The 20,195-nt window shown below is 28.5% G+C and overlaps 4 protein-coding genes and 1 long non-coding RNA gene across 7 annotated transcripts; 1 reads left to right on the top strand and 4 right to left on the bottom strand.

The window, feature by feature from the left end:
* Window positions 1-1,121: 1,121 nt before the first annotated feature.
* Window positions 1,122-1,821, bottom strand: LOC126266536 (uncharacterized). The gene is made up of 2 exons (XR_007548856.1): window positions 1,739-1,821; window positions 1,122-1,454 (listed from the first exon to the last, which is right to left on the bottom strand). It is a non-coding gene; the product is annotated as an uncharacterized LOC126266536 (long non-coding RNA).
* Window positions 1,822-2,983: 1,162 nt separating this feature from the next.
* LOC109600200 (uncharacterized) lies at window positions 2,984-4,261 on the bottom strand. The gene is made up of 4 exons (XM_020016315.2): window positions 4,094-4,261; window positions 3,784-3,914; window positions 3,537-3,719; window positions 2,984-3,485 (listed from the first exon to the last, which is right to left on the bottom strand). The coding sequence occupies exons 2-4, from the start codon at window positions 3,839-3,841 to the stop codon at window positions 3,271-3,273; spliced, it is 456 nt and encodes a 151-aa protein (XP_019871874.2). The 5' UTR covers window positions 3,842-3,914; window positions 4,094-4,261; the 3' UTR covers window positions 2,984-3,270.
* Window positions 4,262-4,537: 276 nt separating this feature from the next.
* On the top strand, window positions 4,538-5,631 carry LOC109600192 (uncharacterized). The gene is made up of 3 exons (XM_020016303.2): window positions 4,538-4,700; window positions 4,875-5,036; window positions 5,086-5,631. Exons 1-3 carry the CDS (start codon window positions 4,631-4,633, stop codon window positions 5,313-5,315), a joined length of 462 nt encoding a protein of 153 aa, XP_019871862.1. The 5' UTR covers window positions 4,538-4,630; the 3' UTR covers window positions 5,316-5,631.
* A 218-nt stretch (window positions 5,632-5,849) lies between these two features.
* LOC109600165 (ADP-ribose pyrophosphatase, mitochondrial) lies at window positions 5,850-7,107 on the bottom strand. Of its 2 annotated transcripts, none has more exons than XM_049969788.1 (4): window positions 6,985-7,090; window positions 6,507-6,939; window positions 6,304-6,452; window positions 5,850-6,255 (listed from the first exon to the last, which is right to left on the bottom strand). In XM_049969788.1, exons 2-4 carry the CDS (start codon window positions 6,917-6,919, stop codon window positions 5,969-5,971), a joined length of 849 nt encoding a protein of 282 aa, XP_049825745.1. In that variant the 5' UTR covers window positions 6,920-6,939; window positions 6,985-7,090; the 3' UTR covers window positions 5,850-5,968. The 2 variants fall into 2 exon arrangements, with proteins under 2 accessions (XP_049825745.1, XP_019871816.1); XM_020016257.2 differs by having other exon boundaries at window positions 5,851-6,255; window positions 6,507-6,923; window positions 6,985-7,107.
* Window positions 7,108-8,067: 960 nt separating this feature from the next.
* LOC109600115 (short-chain dehydrogenase/reductase family 16C member 6) lies at window positions 8,068-11,939 on the bottom strand. 2 transcript variants are annotated; one of them, XM_020016209.2, is made up of 7 exons: window positions 11,803-11,939; window positions 9,777-10,081; window positions 9,189-9,424; window positions 8,972-9,133; window positions 8,348-8,547; window positions 8,146-8,295; window positions 8,068-8,082 (listed from the first exon to the last, which is right to left on the bottom strand). In XM_020016209.2, the coding sequence occupies exons 1-6, from the start codon at window positions 11,832-11,834 to the stop codon at window positions 8,193-8,195; spliced, it is 1,038 nt and encodes a 345-aa protein (XP_019871768.1). In that variant the 5' UTR covers window positions 11,835-11,939; the 3' UTR covers window positions 8,068-8,082; window positions 8,146-8,192. The 2 variants fall into 2 exon arrangements, with proteins under 2 accessions (XP_019871768.1, XP_019871759.1); XM_020016200.2 differs by lacking the exon at window positions 8,068-8,082 and having other exon boundaries at window positions 8,133-8,295.
* Between the last annotated feature and the right edge of the window lie 8,256 nt (window positions 11,940-20,195).

Below are 20,195 nucleotides of genomic sequence, written 5' to 3'. Positions count from 1 at the left end.
CTTTGGATTCTTTGGATTCTTTGGATTCTTTGGATTCTTTGGATTCTTTGGATTCTTTGGATTCTTTGGATTCTTTGGATTCTTTGGATTCTTTGGATTCTTTGGATTCTTTGGATTCTTTGGATTCTTTGGATTCTTTGGATTCTTTGGATTCTTTGGATTCTTTGGATTCTTTGGATTCTTTGGATTCTTTGGATTCTTTGGATTCTTTGGATTCTTTTCTTTGGATTCTTTGGATTCTTTGGATTCTTTGGATTCTTTGGATTCTTTGGATTCTTTGGATTCTTTGGATTCTTTGGATTCTTTGGATTCTTTGGATTCTTTGGATTCTTTGGATTCTTTGGATTCTTTGGATTCTTTGGATTCTTTGGATTCTTTGGATTCTTTGGATTCTTTGGATTCTTTGGATTCTTTGGATTCTTTGGATTCTTTGGATTCTTTGGATTCTTTGGATTCTTTGGATTCTTTGGATTCTTTGGATTCTTTGGATTCTTTGGATTCTTTGGATTCTTTGGATTCTTTGGATTCTTTGGATTCTTTGGATTCTTTGGATTCTTTGGATTCTTTGGATTCTTTGGATTCTTTGGATTCTTTGGATTCTTTGGATTCTTTGGATTCTTTGGATTCTTTAGATTCTTTAGATTCTTTAGATTCTTTAGATTCTTTAGATTCTTTAGATTCTTTAGATTCTTTAGATTCTTTAGATTCTTTAGATTCTTTAGATTCTTTAGATTCTTTAGATTCTTTAGATTCTTTAGATTCTTTAGATTCTTTAGATTCTTTAGATTCTTTAGATTCTTTAGATTCTTTAGATTCTTTAGATTCTTTAGATTCTTTAGATTCTTTAGATTCTTTAGATTCTTTAGATTCTTTAGATTCTTTAGATTCTTTAGATTCTTTAGATTCGTTAGATTCTTTAGATACTTTAGATTTTTTAGATTCTTTAGAAATATGGAAATTTCAATTAAATGTTTGTTTACCTATTTAGTTCAATTTTCATATTCTGGGTGGCACAGTTTTGAAACAGACTGTGTATATCAATTCACAGAAATTAACGCATCACACCAATAATAATTGATTATTATTAATATTTTATGAAAACGGAAAAAAAAATAAACGTATACACTCTACACATTTATTTAAAAATAGGTTTTTATTTATAATTATTAGATGAAATCTAAAAAAATATTGTTTTTTTTTTAAATATTAATAATTAAATTTTATGATTACATAAAATAAAAATTTGAACTTGAATATGAGATATTTCCTCCTCTCTTGCGAATAATAGCCTCACACCTTCTATTCGTACTCAAAATTTTCATTTATTTGTTTTTCCTTTAATTCTTTTAACTCTTTTCGGAATTTTTTTACATCAATATATAACGTTATAATTAAAGTCAGAATAATGAAAATTACTAATATAATTAAAATAGTTAACCCACAATTCATAGCGTCTGTAAAAGAAAAAAATTTATTAGTGAGTATATCTATACTGTATAGTAAAATAGAATAACTATTATAAAATTATTTCATGTATTGATTACCATTCCATTACCCTCTTAGCTTTACTCATACAGGATGAGTTTTATACTATGGTACAAGGAAAATAGTACTGTTTCTCTAGAAATATATATATTAGAACATTAAATACGTTCTGTCTTAAAAGATGGTACTCCAAATGGGCAATTTCAAAATAATATACAATAATATATACATATACATATATTCATTTACTTACATGAAAAATTATGGCGAGATGATAAAGGAATGCGTACCACGTACAACGTACATATATGTAAATGTTATAAATTCTACTTTTACATCTTATCTTATCAGTAACAGACCCTTCTATGTGTTAGATGGCGCTGGTTTTATTGCATTGAAATTGTTAAAATTTCATGATATTCTATTAAAAATGTAAAATTAAAACAATTTCGTGTTTTAATTTTACACTGCTTCTTGATGGAAAAAAATATCGTTCAAGCGAAGCAATGGCTTGAAAAGTGTTATGAGGACTCCGCTCCAACAGAAACAACAATAAAACGTTGGTTTCCTGACTTCAAATATGGTCGTAGTGGACGTCCAAATGAGGCAGTAACACCAGAAAATAACATCCACAAAATTTTGAATGATCGAAAAGTTGCGTGAGTTAGTTGACATCGTAAAGATATCAAAAGAAATGTTGGCTTTATATTGCATGAACATAAAGTGGGTGCTGCGTTTGCTCATTGTTGACCAAAAACAAAAATGATACTGAGTGTTTGGCCATAACAAACCGGAATGTTTGAGAATATATGTGACAATGAATGAAATATAGATCCATCACTTCACTCCGGAATCAAAACGATTGTCATCTGAATGGACAGCAACTAGTGAACCTCGTCCCAAGTGTCCGAAAGTACAACAATCGGCTGGAAAGGTTATGGCCTCGGTATTGTGGTATGTGCGTGGTATAATATTCATAATATAAGGGAAATACCATTAACGGTGAATATTATATAGCGTTATTAGATCATTTGAAGGACGAAATTGCAAAGAAACAAAATTTGTTTCAATAAGACGACGCACCGTGTCACAAGTTAATCAAAACAATGGCAAAACTACATGAATTGAACTTCGTATTGCCTCCACATCCACCCACATCTAAAGAATCTAAAGAATCTAAAGAATCTAAAGAATCTAAAGGATCTAAAGAAATAGATAATATAATAAATACAATATTTTATTTTAAACAGTATTTTTACCTCTATTTACATAGAGATTTTGATTCTACTTATTTATTCTTTTACTTATTATTTATTTTTTTAGAACATGAATACATGGAAAATTGAAATAACTTGACCTCAAACGGTCGACCCTAATATTACTTAAGCATCATATTATGTTGTGTAAAATTTATATTTACTATTTTCTTCTATTTTTTAAAGTCGAAATTTTTAAAATATGTATTAAATTATCAGGTAAGTAGGTGTTGCAAACATGGTCAGTTTATGGTATAAATTTATTAATAAAAACACTCATATAATACATTAAAATTTTTAATTATAAAAATATCAAATATATTTTATATAGGTACATTAAATTATTATAATGGACGGATTATTAAAAACTAACAATGTACATAACATGTACTAAATACATGGACAATTAAAATCAAATGAAACCATTATGTACTGTACTGTATAAAGGTCACTACAATATTTCTATTGATTTTAACAGTAAGTTGTCTGAGATTCATAAAAAAACTTACAAAAATTCAATATAAAATGGTCATAATAGAAGCTGAAAGCAAATCACTAGTACAGAAACAATTCCCAACAATTTATTTGAAAATATCAAATTTGCAGAGTTGCATTCATCTTCTGAACAATAACACTCTTCCCAAAAAACTGCATTCTCATACACTCCCCAATTGCAAACACCAGTTACAGCAGTATCAGCTACAGAAGCACACCTCCTAATCACTTGTCTCCACCTTCCATCCCCTAAAATTTAACAAATATTATATTGTAAATTGGATTATTGGACTCACTTACAAATAAATCCTTTTGGGCTTTGTTGTACAACTTTCATACAAAATGAACCTGGCATATGACTTTCTTCAGTATTGCAATCAACTGCAATGTGGTTACTTTTGTCAAACTTTTTATATGCTCCACAGTTATCTTCACCCTTTGGATCTTGATTGGAACTGCACTGGTAGCATCTCATTGCCTCCCCTTATATAAAATATAATTTGTATTACATTATATAAACTTATACTGTTGCTGGTTCATTACTTACCAAAAGATATAAGGCACAAAATTAACAAAGCTATTAAGGCACTATTTTCTAACGCCATTTTTATAGTTACTCTGTGATTGTTTTTTATAAATTGTCGTGTGGGTAACCTTTTTACAATCAATTGTGTACCACTGAAATTAAATTATAAAATGTATGTATGTATATATATATATATATATATATATATATATATATATATATATATTTTAAAATATAATATATATAATTAATTGTAATTTATCATAATATACAGAGAACACATACATCAGTTGATGTTATATGTGTGCTACAAAGAAAATAAAAAACTTACTTATGTTGTATGAACGGTGCTTTAAAATTACAAACAAATGAAAAACATTCAATAATATTAGACACGTTAATAAAAGCCAATTATAATTAATATCACTGTTACTAATTACACACAAAATTTGTAAATAAGCTTATGTCAGTTATGAGTAACCTCAAAAATGGGAGTGTCACATTTCAGTGACACCAACCTTTTTTCTTGAAATATTCGTAATAATATTATTGCATACTGATATTCAGAAAAAAAATTGTATTAAATTACAAAAAAAAAGAAAATTAATGTTCTATAATCATAAATAATTAATGATAAAAGTTCGATCAAGTTCATTTATTTATTTTTTGATAAGGTAGTTAAATCTTATAGAAATTAGAAGAGATTATTAATGGTAGTTTTTAATTTTACTAAAATCAGTATATAACTAACAGATTGGCAACACTGTCAGTTTAGTTTATTAGGGCCATAACCACCTGTTTGTGTATGTTTGTATTTAAATTTTAGAAATTTTCAGTTAAAAAACTATATAAAATAAACACATAAATAATGGAGAAAACGAATCTCAAAGTTCTGTGCCTTGTCGGTTTTGTGGCATTAATATTTGCAGTCAAAGAAGGTATGAGTTTAAAAATTTCTTGGTGACACTCCTTTAACCAGGAAAATAAACGTTTTTAATAGATTTTAGTGTGTTAATTGAGTAACTAATATTATCGTCTAATATACATTTTATTATCGAAAATATAACAAAAAGGTTACGCCCAGATTTTAATTATGTGCATGTTAATTTTAGCAAGTGGAATTAAATGCTGGGACTGCAGATCCGACGCCGATCCAAAATGTTCTGATCCATTTGACAATACAACTTTTGCCATAACTGATTGTAAAAAACTTGAACCTCTGAGTTATTTACCTGGTGCATACCCGACAATGTGTAGGAAGATAAGACAGAAAGGTAAATATATAAAGATGTGTAATTCACATAACTATTCTGTTTATTCTAGTGCATGGTGTCTGGAAATATATTAGGAGTTGTGCATACTTGGGCGAACCAGGTATACAAGGTGATGAAAGATTCTGTTTAATGAGGACTGGGACTTATAATATTTTCATGGAATATTGTACATGCAATACCAAAGATGGATGCAATACTTCTTCAAATATACATATCTCATATAAATTAGTTATAATGTCTCTTTTCATTATTTTACTGGCTTACAAGAAATTTACTTAAATAATTAATTATAGTTTATTTTAGAAAGATATGTGAAAGCATGACTGATATGTGCCTTTTTTATATGTACATTTTTTATTGCAATTTGTAAGACTATAAATCCGTCCTACCACAAAATACTTATAGAATTATTATACTCATAGTTAATTTAGATTGTAACATAATGATGCACTTCGCTAATTGTTTTTTTTTGTACATAGTCTACACAGTTTTTATATTTTTATATAGTCTTTATATTTATAAGGCGAAAAGTTGTGTTCAGCTTTTAACAATTGTTTTGACATTTCAATTTTTTGAATAAAATAAAATAATTCTGTATTATTGTTTTCTTTAAGTCCTACAAATATCTTTTCTCTCTTCTTTCTATATATATATATATATATATATATATATATATATATATATATATGTATATATATATTAGTTTTAAAATTATTATTAGTGTAGATTGTAAGTGTGTTAAAAATGTTTAATATAACATTTCAAAGTGCTTAGGTTTCTCATATAATGTATTAAAATATTGCTTGTAGTATAAAAAATATTTTATTTATAAAAATTACAACTGAAACTATATAGTTTACTATTCTGTTACTTAGACATGAACTTCTTTAATATGACTAAATCTCTTATTAGGAACATAAACTAGATATTGTTTACCAATGTGCTTTATGTAATTCAGCAACACTTTTAATAAAATTAGCATGACTGGCATACAAATCAATATTTTTGTCAATATCCATCCATGTTACACTTTTAGCATCATCTCCAGCTTTTAAAGCGATCTTTCCAAGAGTTTCACCAGTTTCATCATGAAAATTGACAGCAACTGTTTCCATCCATGCATTATCTGTATTTCTTGGGTCATCCACATACCCTTTATACACCTCATGTCCATTTTGAAACAGTTTTTCAATTAAGCCAACATCTTTTTTTCTTTGTTCTGGAATGAAAGCTGTTTAAAATAATTAAAATATGTACACTTATGTACCTTCAGTGACTTCAAGTGAATTTAAAGCTTCTTCCAAGAACTCCCTTTTTAAAGTTTCACTAATTTGTTCTCCAGGATCTACCATACCTCCAGGAAGAGCCCATTGTCCATTGTCTCTCCTCTGAATTGCACAAAATTCCAGTACAGGTCTTTCATGAAAGTAAAACAATAACAATACTACAAACATTAAAAAATATACATACAATTTAGTGTTCTCATTTATAATTTTAATGTTGTGGTCACGCTTCCACCTGGTCACAATAGGATCAGCAGCATGATTAGGGCCCCATCTGCCAAGTCGTCCGCGCCCCTTTAACCCAGTTCTGCCCATTGGGTTTAAAGGTCTGTTGTCAACTACTTCATAAGGCCCATTAAAACTGATACGATTCACTTTGCCATCAACCTCATTCCATTTGGGTTTGAAAGTTGGCACTTCAGATGGTGGATCGGCCCAAGATTGGTTCAGAATGACTTTGGCATTGTATTCAGGTGGGTTGTAACTGTCCAACTTGTAGATCCATGACACTTCCTCATCTTTTAATGCAAATCTTTGTATTTCGCTCAACGGATAAAGAACGGATCGACACTTTGTGTGAATCATCTTGAATAATACCATCAAACTGAAATTTAGTAATTCTACTTCAAGTAATTAATTAGATTTAAATAAATTGTTATACATACAAAATTGTTTCTATAAAGAATTTTATACTTTGATTTCGATTAGAACATAGACACAAGCACTCGAACGAAATATAAATAGGGGAATTACCAAATAAAATTATAAATCAAAAAGTTAGGTTGGAAAAACATAAACATAAACTAGGCAACCACATTAACTATATGTTATGAATTTTTCAAACAATATTTTTAAATAAGTGATAAGATATATTCAAATAAACACATGTTCAATATTGAAAAAAATATGTAAACATCTAATTCTTAATTAAAAGTAAAAAAATAATATTTATATAATAAAAATATATTATATTTATTAAATGTAACATTTAGCAATATTTAGCAATTTTTATTTGTGATCAAAATTATACACACATAAGGTTTAATACATTGTATATCCCTCATGCACGTCCTCTGCATACTTTCTATGAGTTTATTCAATTCTTCTTAATATATTGGCCCATGTCATACGAGTAACATGCTTGAACTTTTCGTTGATTTCGCACGACATCTCGTCTTGACCAGAAACGAACTTGACTATCATCATTATATAGTCCAATTCTACCCTCGTCTGTGAAAAATACAAATTTCCATTCTTCCATTTAGTGAACATAAGACTTTGCCCTTTCCGGCCGTTGTTGCTTATTATTGCGTTGCAATGGTCTTCATGAACGAAAATCTGCATTTGCCTCCGTACCATAATTGAAGAGATACGAGCATTTCTTAGCTGACCTGCGAGGGAGTCGATATAGATCTGCACTGGGTCTCTCTATTGCAAATATTGATCTTCATTTGCGGTAATTTTTCTTGGTCTACCATTCCTTACTCTTTCTGAAACAGAACCAGTTTATAAGTACAAAAGCGACAAATTGTGTAACATTCCAGTTGCTTTACTCTTCTCATCTGGAGTTAATTTATGTCTGGACATAATTATCCAAACAAATTTAGATAAATATCCGTGCAAACACTACATCTATATTTTATAGGAATATCTCATTTTTAATTAATAAACACAAAACACATTAATGGAATGGTCCATAACTCTATAATTACTCATCCAGCATTGAATAGAGAATGATGTAACCCAAAATCATTCTCTCTGAACTTAAGAATTAAATAAATTCTGATTTTAAACAGTTTTATTAACAACAACATCTATTATATTACTCATCTACAGCATGCTAAATTCATAATAAATATTCACAACAAATAAATCAAGCAGCTTCTACTTCATGGAAGTTGCGCATTCCCATCATGGATTGGGGTCCTTGTATTACCCTGTACATGAACGCCCAGCCCAATTTGGCCGGAACATAACTAAAATAATTAACAAGTTAAAAATGTAAAATAATAAAATTTTTATTGTTACTTTTTAAGTGGCAAGATGAATCGTGAGAAGGAAGGCATAGTGACAAATACTTCTTCGCGGCGAATGGCTGTGATTATTCTTTTAGCCACGTCTTTCGGTTCCAACATGCTCATGTTTCTTGGTTTGCAGCCGTCAAACATGCCTGTGTTGATGAAGTAGGGACAGACTAGTGTCATATTAATCCTATCATATCCATGAGTCTAGAAAATTATAGACAGATTTTAAATTATATTTAAATATTCTGTTTACATATAAATTATTAAATAGAAATAATTAGTATTAATGTAAATATTGTAAAAAATTGTTTACTACCCATGACTAATGACAATAAAATTATGAACCTTTTACCTGATGATCATTGCATTGAATATCCTTATTAACCGGAGAAAGTAATATAAAAAGGTAGAGAAAGTACTTGTTTTTGTTATTAATTTTTTTGCATTTTCCATACAACCATGTGATAATAGATATAACAAAGCTAGGCCAATTAACAAATTCTTCATCGCATGCATTTTTGAGCATAGCAAACAACGATTTCTAAATTTACAAAATTCAATAAAATTCACAATATTCATGAACAAACACTATTTTTCCAATTATTAGGAAAACATTTGTCGTATTTACCTTTAGTTCAACCAATAAACTTTCATGAAAACCAATCGTGGCGTGTTTAGTAGCCGCATAGTCAGTGCATTTGTAAGTTCCCAGCATTCCCGTTAAACTGCCAACTGTTACAATATGTCCCTTCCTTTTCTTCATCATGTCAGGAAGAAATGCTTTTACAGTCTAAAAATCATCAATTAATAATAGAAATTAATAGAATAGAAATTAATGCCAATACCCAATAATGGGAAAGAATGTTAACTTTGTACGTCTTCTCAATCATATAGTCGGGAATGTCCAGAAGTGGTTGTCCGCAAACCACTCCGGCGTTATTAATAAGAATGTCTATCGGACCCAAATCTGCTTTTACTTGATCTGCCGCCTTATATACGTCTTCTCTATCGGATACATCTACCAGGTAAGTGTAGATTTTAAAACCATCAGCCTCGATTTTATCTCTCACTTTCTCCATTGCTGAAAGTATTTTTAGGTTCATTTTTTTCTTATGGATTGTATTCATAAAAGATTAAAAAATCTAGAATACAATCTAAAAATTGTATTTTCTGTGACATTATCATCATAAATTTACAAATCTATTTTAACGAAACATATAAAGAAACGCGAACAAACACATTTGAAATTAAAATAAAATATTGTAAACAACAATAGCTAGATGTTTTTAGGGTGAATAAATGTATTTATAATACTGCTACAACAAGAAAGTGCAACAATATTCTACACTCTAACAAATAACAAATCAGTTTACAAATGCACATTTTTAAATAACCACAGCGGGAAATCATGAATTTTTCTGTTAGATCCATACCTTTCTCATTGTTATCCCAAACAACAACTCTCGCTTTGCACCTGGCCAATCTCAAGGCCAGCTCTTGACCGACACCGCCAGCACCACCAGTAACAAGTACCACTTTTCCCTTCAGGCTCTTCTGTGCTCGCAGGAACGACGGTGTGAAAGTCAAGATCACCGCCTCTGTTATGTAGTAAATCGCGAGCGTGCATAGAATGGTCATTTCAATTATCCTGTTGACTATGTCAGTCGTCACTTGCCAAGTCCACAGTGCCCATATGTAGATCAACTGGCCGGTCCATACGACCGATTTGTATATTAAGCTGAAATTAAAAAAGACTATTAAATAAAAGTATTGCGACTGATTTATAATTATAAAGAGTTTATATTAAAACAAGAGGAGGATTTTAATGTTGACGTTATAGGAAATATTTAGTCAAGAACAGGAAATGACTTTTAATGCTGTTTTAAATATAGATTCTGATTGTAAATATATTAATGTATATTAATCAATTAATTAACATTTAGCATAATTATCATTTTTTAACAAGCTAATTTATAACTAAAAATAATTTTTTACATGTAAATTTACTGCTCTTTCTATAATTTAAATAACACCAAGAAATAATAATATATATAACGAAAAATGAATTTTAGATAGTACTTTAAAAATATATTCAAGCTATAAAATATAATAATCAATTAACCTTGATTTTTGTAATATGTAAATCAGTATAAGATATTTATTTATTATATCCAGTTTTACTACTATTTGTATAACTTAACATTTATAAATTTTTCATATATTTTTTAATTATTTAAAAAACATTATCGACAAGTAACTTTATGAAAACTGTTCAATGATATGTCATATAAAATTATAACGGCAAATTTCTTAAAAACTGATGAGAAGATTTCTTCTTGGTGAATTCTCCACTTTCGCTTTCTTATCTGTTGCGCTGTAAAACAGATTTTCACAAGATTCCATTCAACATTTCAAAATAACGTTCGTTAGTTTCTTAACACTGACGTATTTACTTTAAGTAATTTATAATAATATATCATTAGTAGATGCCATTAAAATAATTTTACATTTGTCAATATGTATGCACTTTTAAATACATTGCTGCAACACATCTCAATAATTATTAATAGTATATCATAAACATTTGAAATATACTTTTTAATAATGAATGAAATAATAATGTTATAAAGATTTATTTTATTAACAATAAAAAATATAATATTAAACAATTTAAAATTTTGACATTGTTTTGTCAATTTTATTAATTTAAAATTATTGTTTAAAACAAAATTGAGTACATAAAAATAGATATACGCAGAATTTGGAATATATTTTTGAACATCTTGCCTTATTTTATATTAAATTTATGAAATTTAAAAAAATGATTAATAAGAATACTATACTGAATTGTTCTATATTTGTGTAAATATTGAAATAATTTTGTAAACCGTACCCCTGTAATAACATATCTAAAGAAAGATTATCACAAACTTTGTTCATGTCATAAAATTGTCTTGTATCATTCGACATTTTTTATAATTCAAAAAGGCAGCAAATTTTATTAGAACCATGGAATAAAATGTTAAATCAAATAATATCAAGTTTCGAATTTTTTTCTCAGAATTATTGTAATTATTGGTGCCAACAAGACGCACAAGTAAAATTTTGTCTGTTGATCACTGTTTTCTGTAATGACATCTTTCATTTATACATTTTCATTTCTATTTGATTAAATATAATTTTAAAACTAAAAAGAGTATAATATCATACATACATTTAAAACTTATATTTTCGTTTAAGTAAAAACTGTTTAAATATTATATTTAAGGTTTACCGGTACAAAACCCGAAATAACGGTAACATAATTTTAAAAGTCCAGTTTTATTATTGGCAATAATTCAAAGGCAAATTAAAAATTTGTTAAAGCCGTTGTTTATTCACAACTATTATTCATTAACAAATTTCTATTGCTTTAATTCGTTTATTCGCATCATGTTTCAAAAAGATTTCGGTACTCACTTGTTCAGATACTGCATGTAAGTCTGCGTCATGTTTACGAACAGCCGAGAAACTATTAAACAAATCACGTAAATTGTTATCTCGATCGAACCGCGCTTGCTGAATGTTAAACGAAGACTCCACACGCGAAATTGGGAAACGCCGTACGTCTCGTTCAATTTCTAGTTCTCGTGGCTAATGGAGAAAATTGTTTGCAGAGTTTGATGACCCAGTCGCTAAAACGAACACGGCAATTGAGCCTTTCTCCGTTGTCCGTAAACACTGGAACATGTATTTACGTGCTTCGATGTTCTTAATGCCGGATGATCTTGTCCAGGTCAGGAATTGTTTGATTGATTGATTTGATTTGAATTTTGATTTTCTTGAATTTGGTCCTTAATCAATTTTATATTATTCCTTAAAGTGCTTGACGTAAATTTATTTGTCAACATTTAAATTGTGTAGTCATTTGAGTGTTAACATACATACAATAAATTTATTCATTGCTTGCATATATAACATGATATTTTTTTAATAAAATTATATTAATTAAAACTGAATTTTGATTTGTTATTCAATTTTATAGCTTATTGCATTTTGCACGATTAAATCAAATTAAAATATGATTCAATTTTAACAATCAAAAATAATTAAATTATTTTTTATATCTCAATATTTCAATATATCAAAAATATCAAAATATTATTTATTTATTGTTTTTTATTATTTATTATACAAATATTTAAGAAATGCCATTTACTTAGAAAAAGTTAATAGATTTTTTTTATTATTTTTTTTTTTTTTCAATTTTGGTTAAATGTATGACAAAAATTGTAAGGAAATTATACAAAATTAACATAACTAATTAACTTCATTAATATCCTATCCCATATTATATTCAGATTCAGATTTGACTATACAAATAATAAAGAAATTTTGACTTTTTAAAAATAAAATCTTCCTGAACTAGATAGGTACAAATAAAACATTATTTAGTTACATATTTTTAAATTTAAACGTTTATAATAGTTATTTCATTATAAAAAATTATTCCGTTGAAACGACGGTTAACGAACGTTTTTTTTTTTGTGAATTTAAAAATTTAAAATATTTTTCTTAAAATTGAATTGCTTATTATTGTTTTGAAAAATATATTTTAACTTTTTATTTATTCTAGAAAGAAAGTCCGTATATTATTATTCTTTTTCTCATAAAAGACAATTTGTAGTGGAAGTTTTTGTAATTGGGGAAATACAATTAATAATTTTTAATAAATTGATTACGAAGCCCACCCTGAACACATAAGGTAATAAATAAATCAATGGCCAAAGTCACTAATTACTAATCACCGCTTCCTTGGGATCAAAACGAAGGAAATATCGACAGGATGTGTGTGCAGGTATTTTTGAAAAACTAAATTTTAAACATCGATAAACGCTAAATGTTCAATAAATTTAAAACCGTAGTGCACTTTCAAATTTGTAATTATGTGTCTTGGCTATTTATTAAATAAATACACACTATCGCTCATATGTAGAGCAACAAATTTAAAAAAAATCTTTATTTACTTAGGTTTTGTACAATATTTTATTTCGGACAGGGTTCACAAGTAAAGCAACCATGTTCAATACAATTGATTTTATAATTTATTTCTGTGCACGACATCGTTCTTTAAAGGTAAAAATGCCTAGAAGTGTCTATTTAACGATACAAATTAAACAACAAATTGTAGAAAAGTTCCGAAATGGTGAAAAACAGAGTAAAATTCCAGTAGATTTAAATTTAAACCAATCGATCGTTTCAAGAACGATTTCCAATTTTAATAGAAGGAATACACTAGAAGGAGTTCCCAAAAGTGGTAGAAAACGTAAGACTAACAAAGCTGTGAACAGGAAAACAAAAACGCTTTTTGTTCACTACACTTTTATCAGCGCATCCCGCATAAATCAAAAAATAAACGAAGTCAGTATGTTGGTGAGTACCATAAAATGAAGACTAAAAAGATAAACTATAGAGCAGCGAAATTACTATTTGCAAGAGAACATATGAACTGGACAGATGGACAATGGAAAACAATTTTGTTTTCCAATGAAAGTCTGCTCCAATTATTTAAATCTGGCGGTATTTCAGATGAGAGGACCAATTAATGAAAAGTATAATCCCAAGTACACTAAACCTACTGTGAAGCATGGTGGAGGAGACGTTATGGATTGATAAGTTTTTCTGGGTTTCGCATGGGTCCACTAGTTAAATTAGACGGGCTAATGGATCGTTTTGTTTATCGTGACATTCTCAAGAATCATATGTTTCCATTCGACGAAGGTAACATCAGTTGAAAGTGAACCTTTCAGCACGATAACAACGATACGAAACATACGTCTAAGTTAGTTAAAGAGTGGTTCGCTTCTGAAGGAGTACGTGTCATGCCTTGGCAGCACAAAATCCAGACCTCAATCCGATGGAAAACCTTTGAGAAGAAATTGATCGGAAAATCCATTCAAAAAGTCTGTCAAATATGAATGAACTCTACGAAGAAGTTCAAAATCACTCGAAAGAAATTTTGAACGATTATATTGAAAAACTACTAAAATTAATGAAGAAAAGGTGTTAAGAAGTTATTAAAAGTAATGGGTATGGTACTAGAAACTAAATAAAAGAATAATATGTGCATAAGGTTGTTTTATCTTATATTTTTCAAATATTAATAAATACCTAACTAAACCCACTAATAAACAATTACATTCCTGTATTGCTTTTATCAAACATACTGCATAACTGACAATAATATGGATATTTAAATGTACACTTTTATCAAGACAAATGAAAATTTCTAAAGTTGCACTACATATGAGCGATAGTGTATATATTTATAAAACAGTATAATTTGGAATTAATAAAAAAATAATGTTTGTCTTTTATTTTATTTATGTTTGATTAATTTTAGTATAAAAATATTTATTAAGGAAACACGTACTTACCCAGCTACCATGTTAACACGATAAACACATAAAACGTGAATATGTACTTATTTTCGTCTAAAATAGAAATTTTATATTCAGTTACGAAATGATAATTTCTAAATATTAAACGGAGAAGGGAGAAACCAAATTATATTTTAAAATTCTCACGTACTCTGACATAAATTGTTTGTGTTATAAAAAATAATTTTATTACGGTTGAGTTTAGGAATTTTTAATATTAAGTATTATTTTTGTAACAACCAAAATATATATCACAAATTTATATTATTTTCCCCATCAAAAATATACAATAGAAATACAAATACGGGTAAATATAAATATGTACATAAATAACTAATACATTTATATGTATATAAATCCTATATACTATAATATAGAAAAATAACTTATTTTTATTTAGTAAATTGTAAAAAGCGGTTCATATACAAAAACATTTTCAGGAGGATATTTATTAGTTCGCAACAATAACAGTGAAGTTCAATTAACTGCAAATGTAATATCTTTAAATATAGAAAATACAGACTCGGATGTTTTGTTCATTCATTTTTATTTAGTAAAATCCAGATGACATCCAGCTAATATTTTAATCAAATAATCACATAGGATAATTATTCTAATCCTAAATGCTTATAAAAATTTTAATTTACAATTAATTTGCATTTCATAAACGATTTGTGCAGAGACCGCATTCCCTGTTTTACAGATTTTTTGTTTATTTTAACAGCACTTGAAGCTGAATTATTGTTAATATCTTCTGAGAAAAGAGTAAAAATATATTGAATATTCAGGGTTCTTAAATTCAGTGCACAAAGATTAATCACGTATTCTTTACCTGTATTTTATTATGAATTAGAATTAAATTATTATGGTATAACTGATCAATACTTTTGTTAAAAAGAATTTATCTATCCTGAATATAACATTTTTTTTTGTTCAGTAAACTTTTTGCTGCACCTTTTTGAAAGAATAAAAACTTGTTCTCATAACATCATTTTACTGCACTAAAACTTTATTTATATTTATAAAATCATACAGTTAAGGTGCCATGTTAAATTAACTTTTCAACAAACATTAAAATCATGTGACTGATTTTTATAAAAGTGGCACAAAGCAATTGAAAAGTGTTACACAAGAAACTTATTTTTTTGCAGAATCGTTAAGAGAGTTAAGAGTTCTTTTGATGAAGTTCTCACACGACCCTGAGTGCTATTGAAGATCTGAGTTCGAGGTGAGTTGGAAAGTGTCCTGTTTTGGTTCATCCTTATTAAAATTTTATTTATCGATTATTCTTTTAACCAATGGCTTCTTGACAGTTTTCGGTGGTACACATTGTAAAACTGCAAATCATAAAAGCAATTCCTGTGCACATAAAAAAATTCTTAAATTGATGCTAATACACACCACCGTGATGTTTAGTTATAATAATTTAGTTTTTGGTTTAAAAAATTAGAGAATGTGTTCAAGGGTTAATTATTTGCTGTATATAATACAATAAATAATACAACTACTTTATCATTTCTTTAGGTAGTTTACAACCGACTGTAAATTTTATACTTGTCTTTATTTCCACAAAAATAAAACCAAACAAGCATTCCTTTCTTAATAATTTATTTAATTCTCTCTATAAAAAGCCATTGTTTACCCGAAATTTTATTCGTGCAAGTCAGTATAGTGCTAGATTACTATAGAGTGAAGATATTAACTAGAGAAGAAATGATAAGGGCGGTAGGACTTTTGGAGGGTGGCATGAATCCAACTCAGGGTGCAGTGGAAATGAGCAATACTCAAAGCGTGACTGTGGGTCGCCACTTGTATGAAAACAATCTACATAGTTGTCGACCTTTGAGTGTTCAACCGTTCTCATGGGAAAATCGAGGAGTTCACCTTTTGTGGGCACAAAACCATTATTTGTGGCAAAATGAAAATAAGGCACATTAGGTATTTCAGTGATGAATCTGGGTTTAGCTGATTCTAGAAGAGTGCGTGTGTGGAGAGTGTCACACACTACAAACCACCTTCGCAATGTCCAGGAAGTGGACTCTTTTCGTTATGGTCTGAGGACAAATCAGTATCGGAGGAAGAACCGATCTCATTATGCTAGAGAAGATTTTGACGGGTAGATCATACGTGGATCAGATACTGACACCAATTGTCTTTCCATATGTAGCAGCGATTAAGCTGAATTTTTGGAAAACAACAATATTGATATGTTCTCATGACCAGTACAGTCCCCCGACTGAACCCCATCAAACACTTGCGGGAGATGCTTCAAAGAAAAGTCCTTCTTATGGAAAGGACAAGAAACAACAAAATAACTCTTTTTAAGGTTTCACGATGCTTGGAATAAGATTCCTCAACATGATATCGATAATCTAATTCTGAGCATGCTTAAACGATGCAGAGAAGTTGTCACGAATCGAAGAGGTTATACAAGTTATACATACTCTAATAACATTTTTTAGAACAACAGATTTTTTCCAAGAGGGAAACAAATTGTTCAAAAAAGAGCATAAGTATAATTTGATTTTGAAGGCTTTTTTTAAAGTATAAAAAAATATTTCACAAATTACTCCACACATCTCATTTTGATCATTTGTTGACTTACACTTTTTTCCCAAGCGCGCCAGAATTCATATTATTATGATTTAGTTCACGGTTTAAATATATACATAAACAACAACTTGCTAAAAATAAACCTAGAAACTGTTTGACTTTGTTCAAATAAGAAGTTACATACATATATACGTATCTACTTTACAATTCATTACATTTCATTTTTATTTCCATTTAAGGCATTCACGTAAATATTGGCAATTTGTGTTTCTCAGTTTATCTCAATCCAGCGAAAAGAATTAACAATATTATTACACTGCCAAGTACGAAATTAGAGTTATTTAATATTTTAGTCAATTTCAGCTTTCTCTTTGAATTCTAAAATGATACTAAACAGTAATCTCATTCTACACAAAATGTATAAAATCCGTATACATAAAATATAAATTTAGTTTTTGCAAGTTTACTTCACACTGTAGTGGACTATCGCTAGATTATATCGTTTTTAAATGAAAATGTTTATTAATCCCTTGTTTGCGGCAATAATTGTGGTGGTTATACAAGACCGCTGTGGAGATTCCGAAACGGTTCGAAACTCGTCTCTGTAGGGTGCAACGAGTGCTTTAGCCGTTCGAAGATACTGGTTTGCACACCGAAAACCTAAAGAGCTACCAAAGCCAGAAACTATTGCTTTATTATCTGCGGTAAGAAACCGTACAGCTACAGTACTTTCCTTTCAAAATCACCTACAAGAATTGAGATATGAAAATGTTAGTTTATGGACCATTCGAAGAAGTCTTTATGCTGCGAGACTATCTTCTCGATTTAGAACCAGAGGGCCTGTACTTTCTCGAGAACACAATATTGCAAGGCTAAATTTTGTATGAGAACACTAGAAATGGACCGTAGATAATTGGAGTCGGGTATTGTTCTTCGATGAATCTCATTTTTTTCTCATGGTCTCAGATAGACGTGTGAGATTTATTGTCGGGCGACTTCAATTTGATGGAGGTTCAGTTATGGCATGAGGAGGAATTTTATCGAGGATGAAAGCCTTACTGCACAGAAATACCTAATGTCATGATTATTCTAAGAGAAAAATCCACTTTTATGCATGCTAATATATGATATGTACATATCTTCATCAGATTCAAACGAATGGGACAATGTCCCACAGGGAGTTATTTGAAGCATGTCCGGTCATATGCAATCTCTTATTGGTGCCAGAGGAGGAAACAGCCTTTATTAAAACCCTCGAAAACACATATAAAATAATGTTAAAAAATTATTTTTTTTATAAATTTTGCAGTATGTATAAATGAGTCATTTTATTTGATTATTCACAACAAAATAATTGTATAAATTCAATAATTTATGTTTAAGCATAAAAAATCAATAAACATTACCCTAATTTCGTGCTCGGCAGTGTCATTACAGAAATGAGTAAATTATGCTTCCAACGTACTTTACAGTGTTAATCGAAAGAGAAATAGCTGAGTTACATAGAAACTTCATGAAATCTTCTAGCTTCAATCACTTTCGCTATTTGAACAATTTTTTTCAACAAATAATTTCATTATCACACGTCTGGTAATATTAATGAAACTATTCATGAAAAGAAAAATAAACTAATATTTAAATTTACTAATAAATTTCAAATACTTGAACTTAGTAGAAAGGTTTTCATTGATAATTTGTTTCTATTTCATCCAAATGTTAATAGAACAATTAAACTTTTTCAACGTTATGACCACCTTCGCTTTTCTGGAAAAAACTAAATAGTTGAAAAAAAATCTGGAAATCGAATTTGAGTATTTTGGTATGAATATGTCTTATAATTTGCATTACTGGGCAACTCAGTTTGCTATTTATCTTCGGTTTGCGCAGTTTATATGAATGAATAATATCGAGATTTAACTGCAAACTTATATTTATACTTATTAACTTCCATATCAATATTTTATATCCACTTTTGATCTGCCAAGACATAAACAATTGAATAAAAACCACTGTTACCAAAAAACAGATCGTCCCTTTTAGCAATATAAAAAATATAATAGTTATTTAAGTAGTGACAACAAATTCCTGTTGACAAATTGTTGCAGAGCCTGGTACATTTTATGCCTAAAGGATACCTACCAAACAGTGATAGAAGCTAAAGATTATGCCACAAAATATTTGAGTTAATTTTTTATGAATATTAATTAATAAAATATTCCTTACTATTTTCCAGACCAAATTGATTTTATATAAAAAAATAAAAACCTGTAAATATAATGATCATTGTGATTAATGGGCCAAACTTGCAGTAAATGAGAGATTTATTCAGATTCGCAACAGATTAAGGATAAGAGTAAGTTACATTTGTAAATAAATATTTCATACTTTTTTGCATTACTGTACGTAAATAGTCCAAAGGAAAAAATATAATATGATATGAATATTTAAATTATTGTAAAGAAATGTAAGACAAACTATATATATTTAAGAAAAATTAAAACAAAATGTGATATCCTTACGGTGAGACTAAGATGTCATGGTAGTTGCCTAACGCTCCCCTTCAAAAAGTAGCAAATATGGACTTACATCATGTAAGTCGTGTGAGACAACTTTTTTTTGTTTTTGTTATTTTATAAAATTAACTTTTAATTTTCTGAGTTACTATGTATGTATATCTTCATATATTTAATAAATTATATATAACATCATTGAAATTTTTACTATCTGAAAGCAGTAAATATATAAATTTATTTTATAAAATTAATTAATGTTATAAATAAGAACATAATAAAACATTATTTAAAATAATTTATGAGCTAATAAATATAAAAAATATAATAGTTATTTAACATATTTTTATTTATTTACAAAGGAGTACAT

Source organism: Aethina tumida, chromosome 1, assembly GCF_024364675.1.
Source record: "Aethina tumida isolate Nest 87 chromosome 1, icAetTumi1.1, whole genome shotgun sequence".
Lineage (NCBI taxonomy): Eukaryota > Metazoa > Arthropoda > Insecta > Coleoptera > Nitidulidae > Aethina > Aethina tumida.
This window is presented reverse-complemented; position numbering and strand designations above follow the sequence as displayed.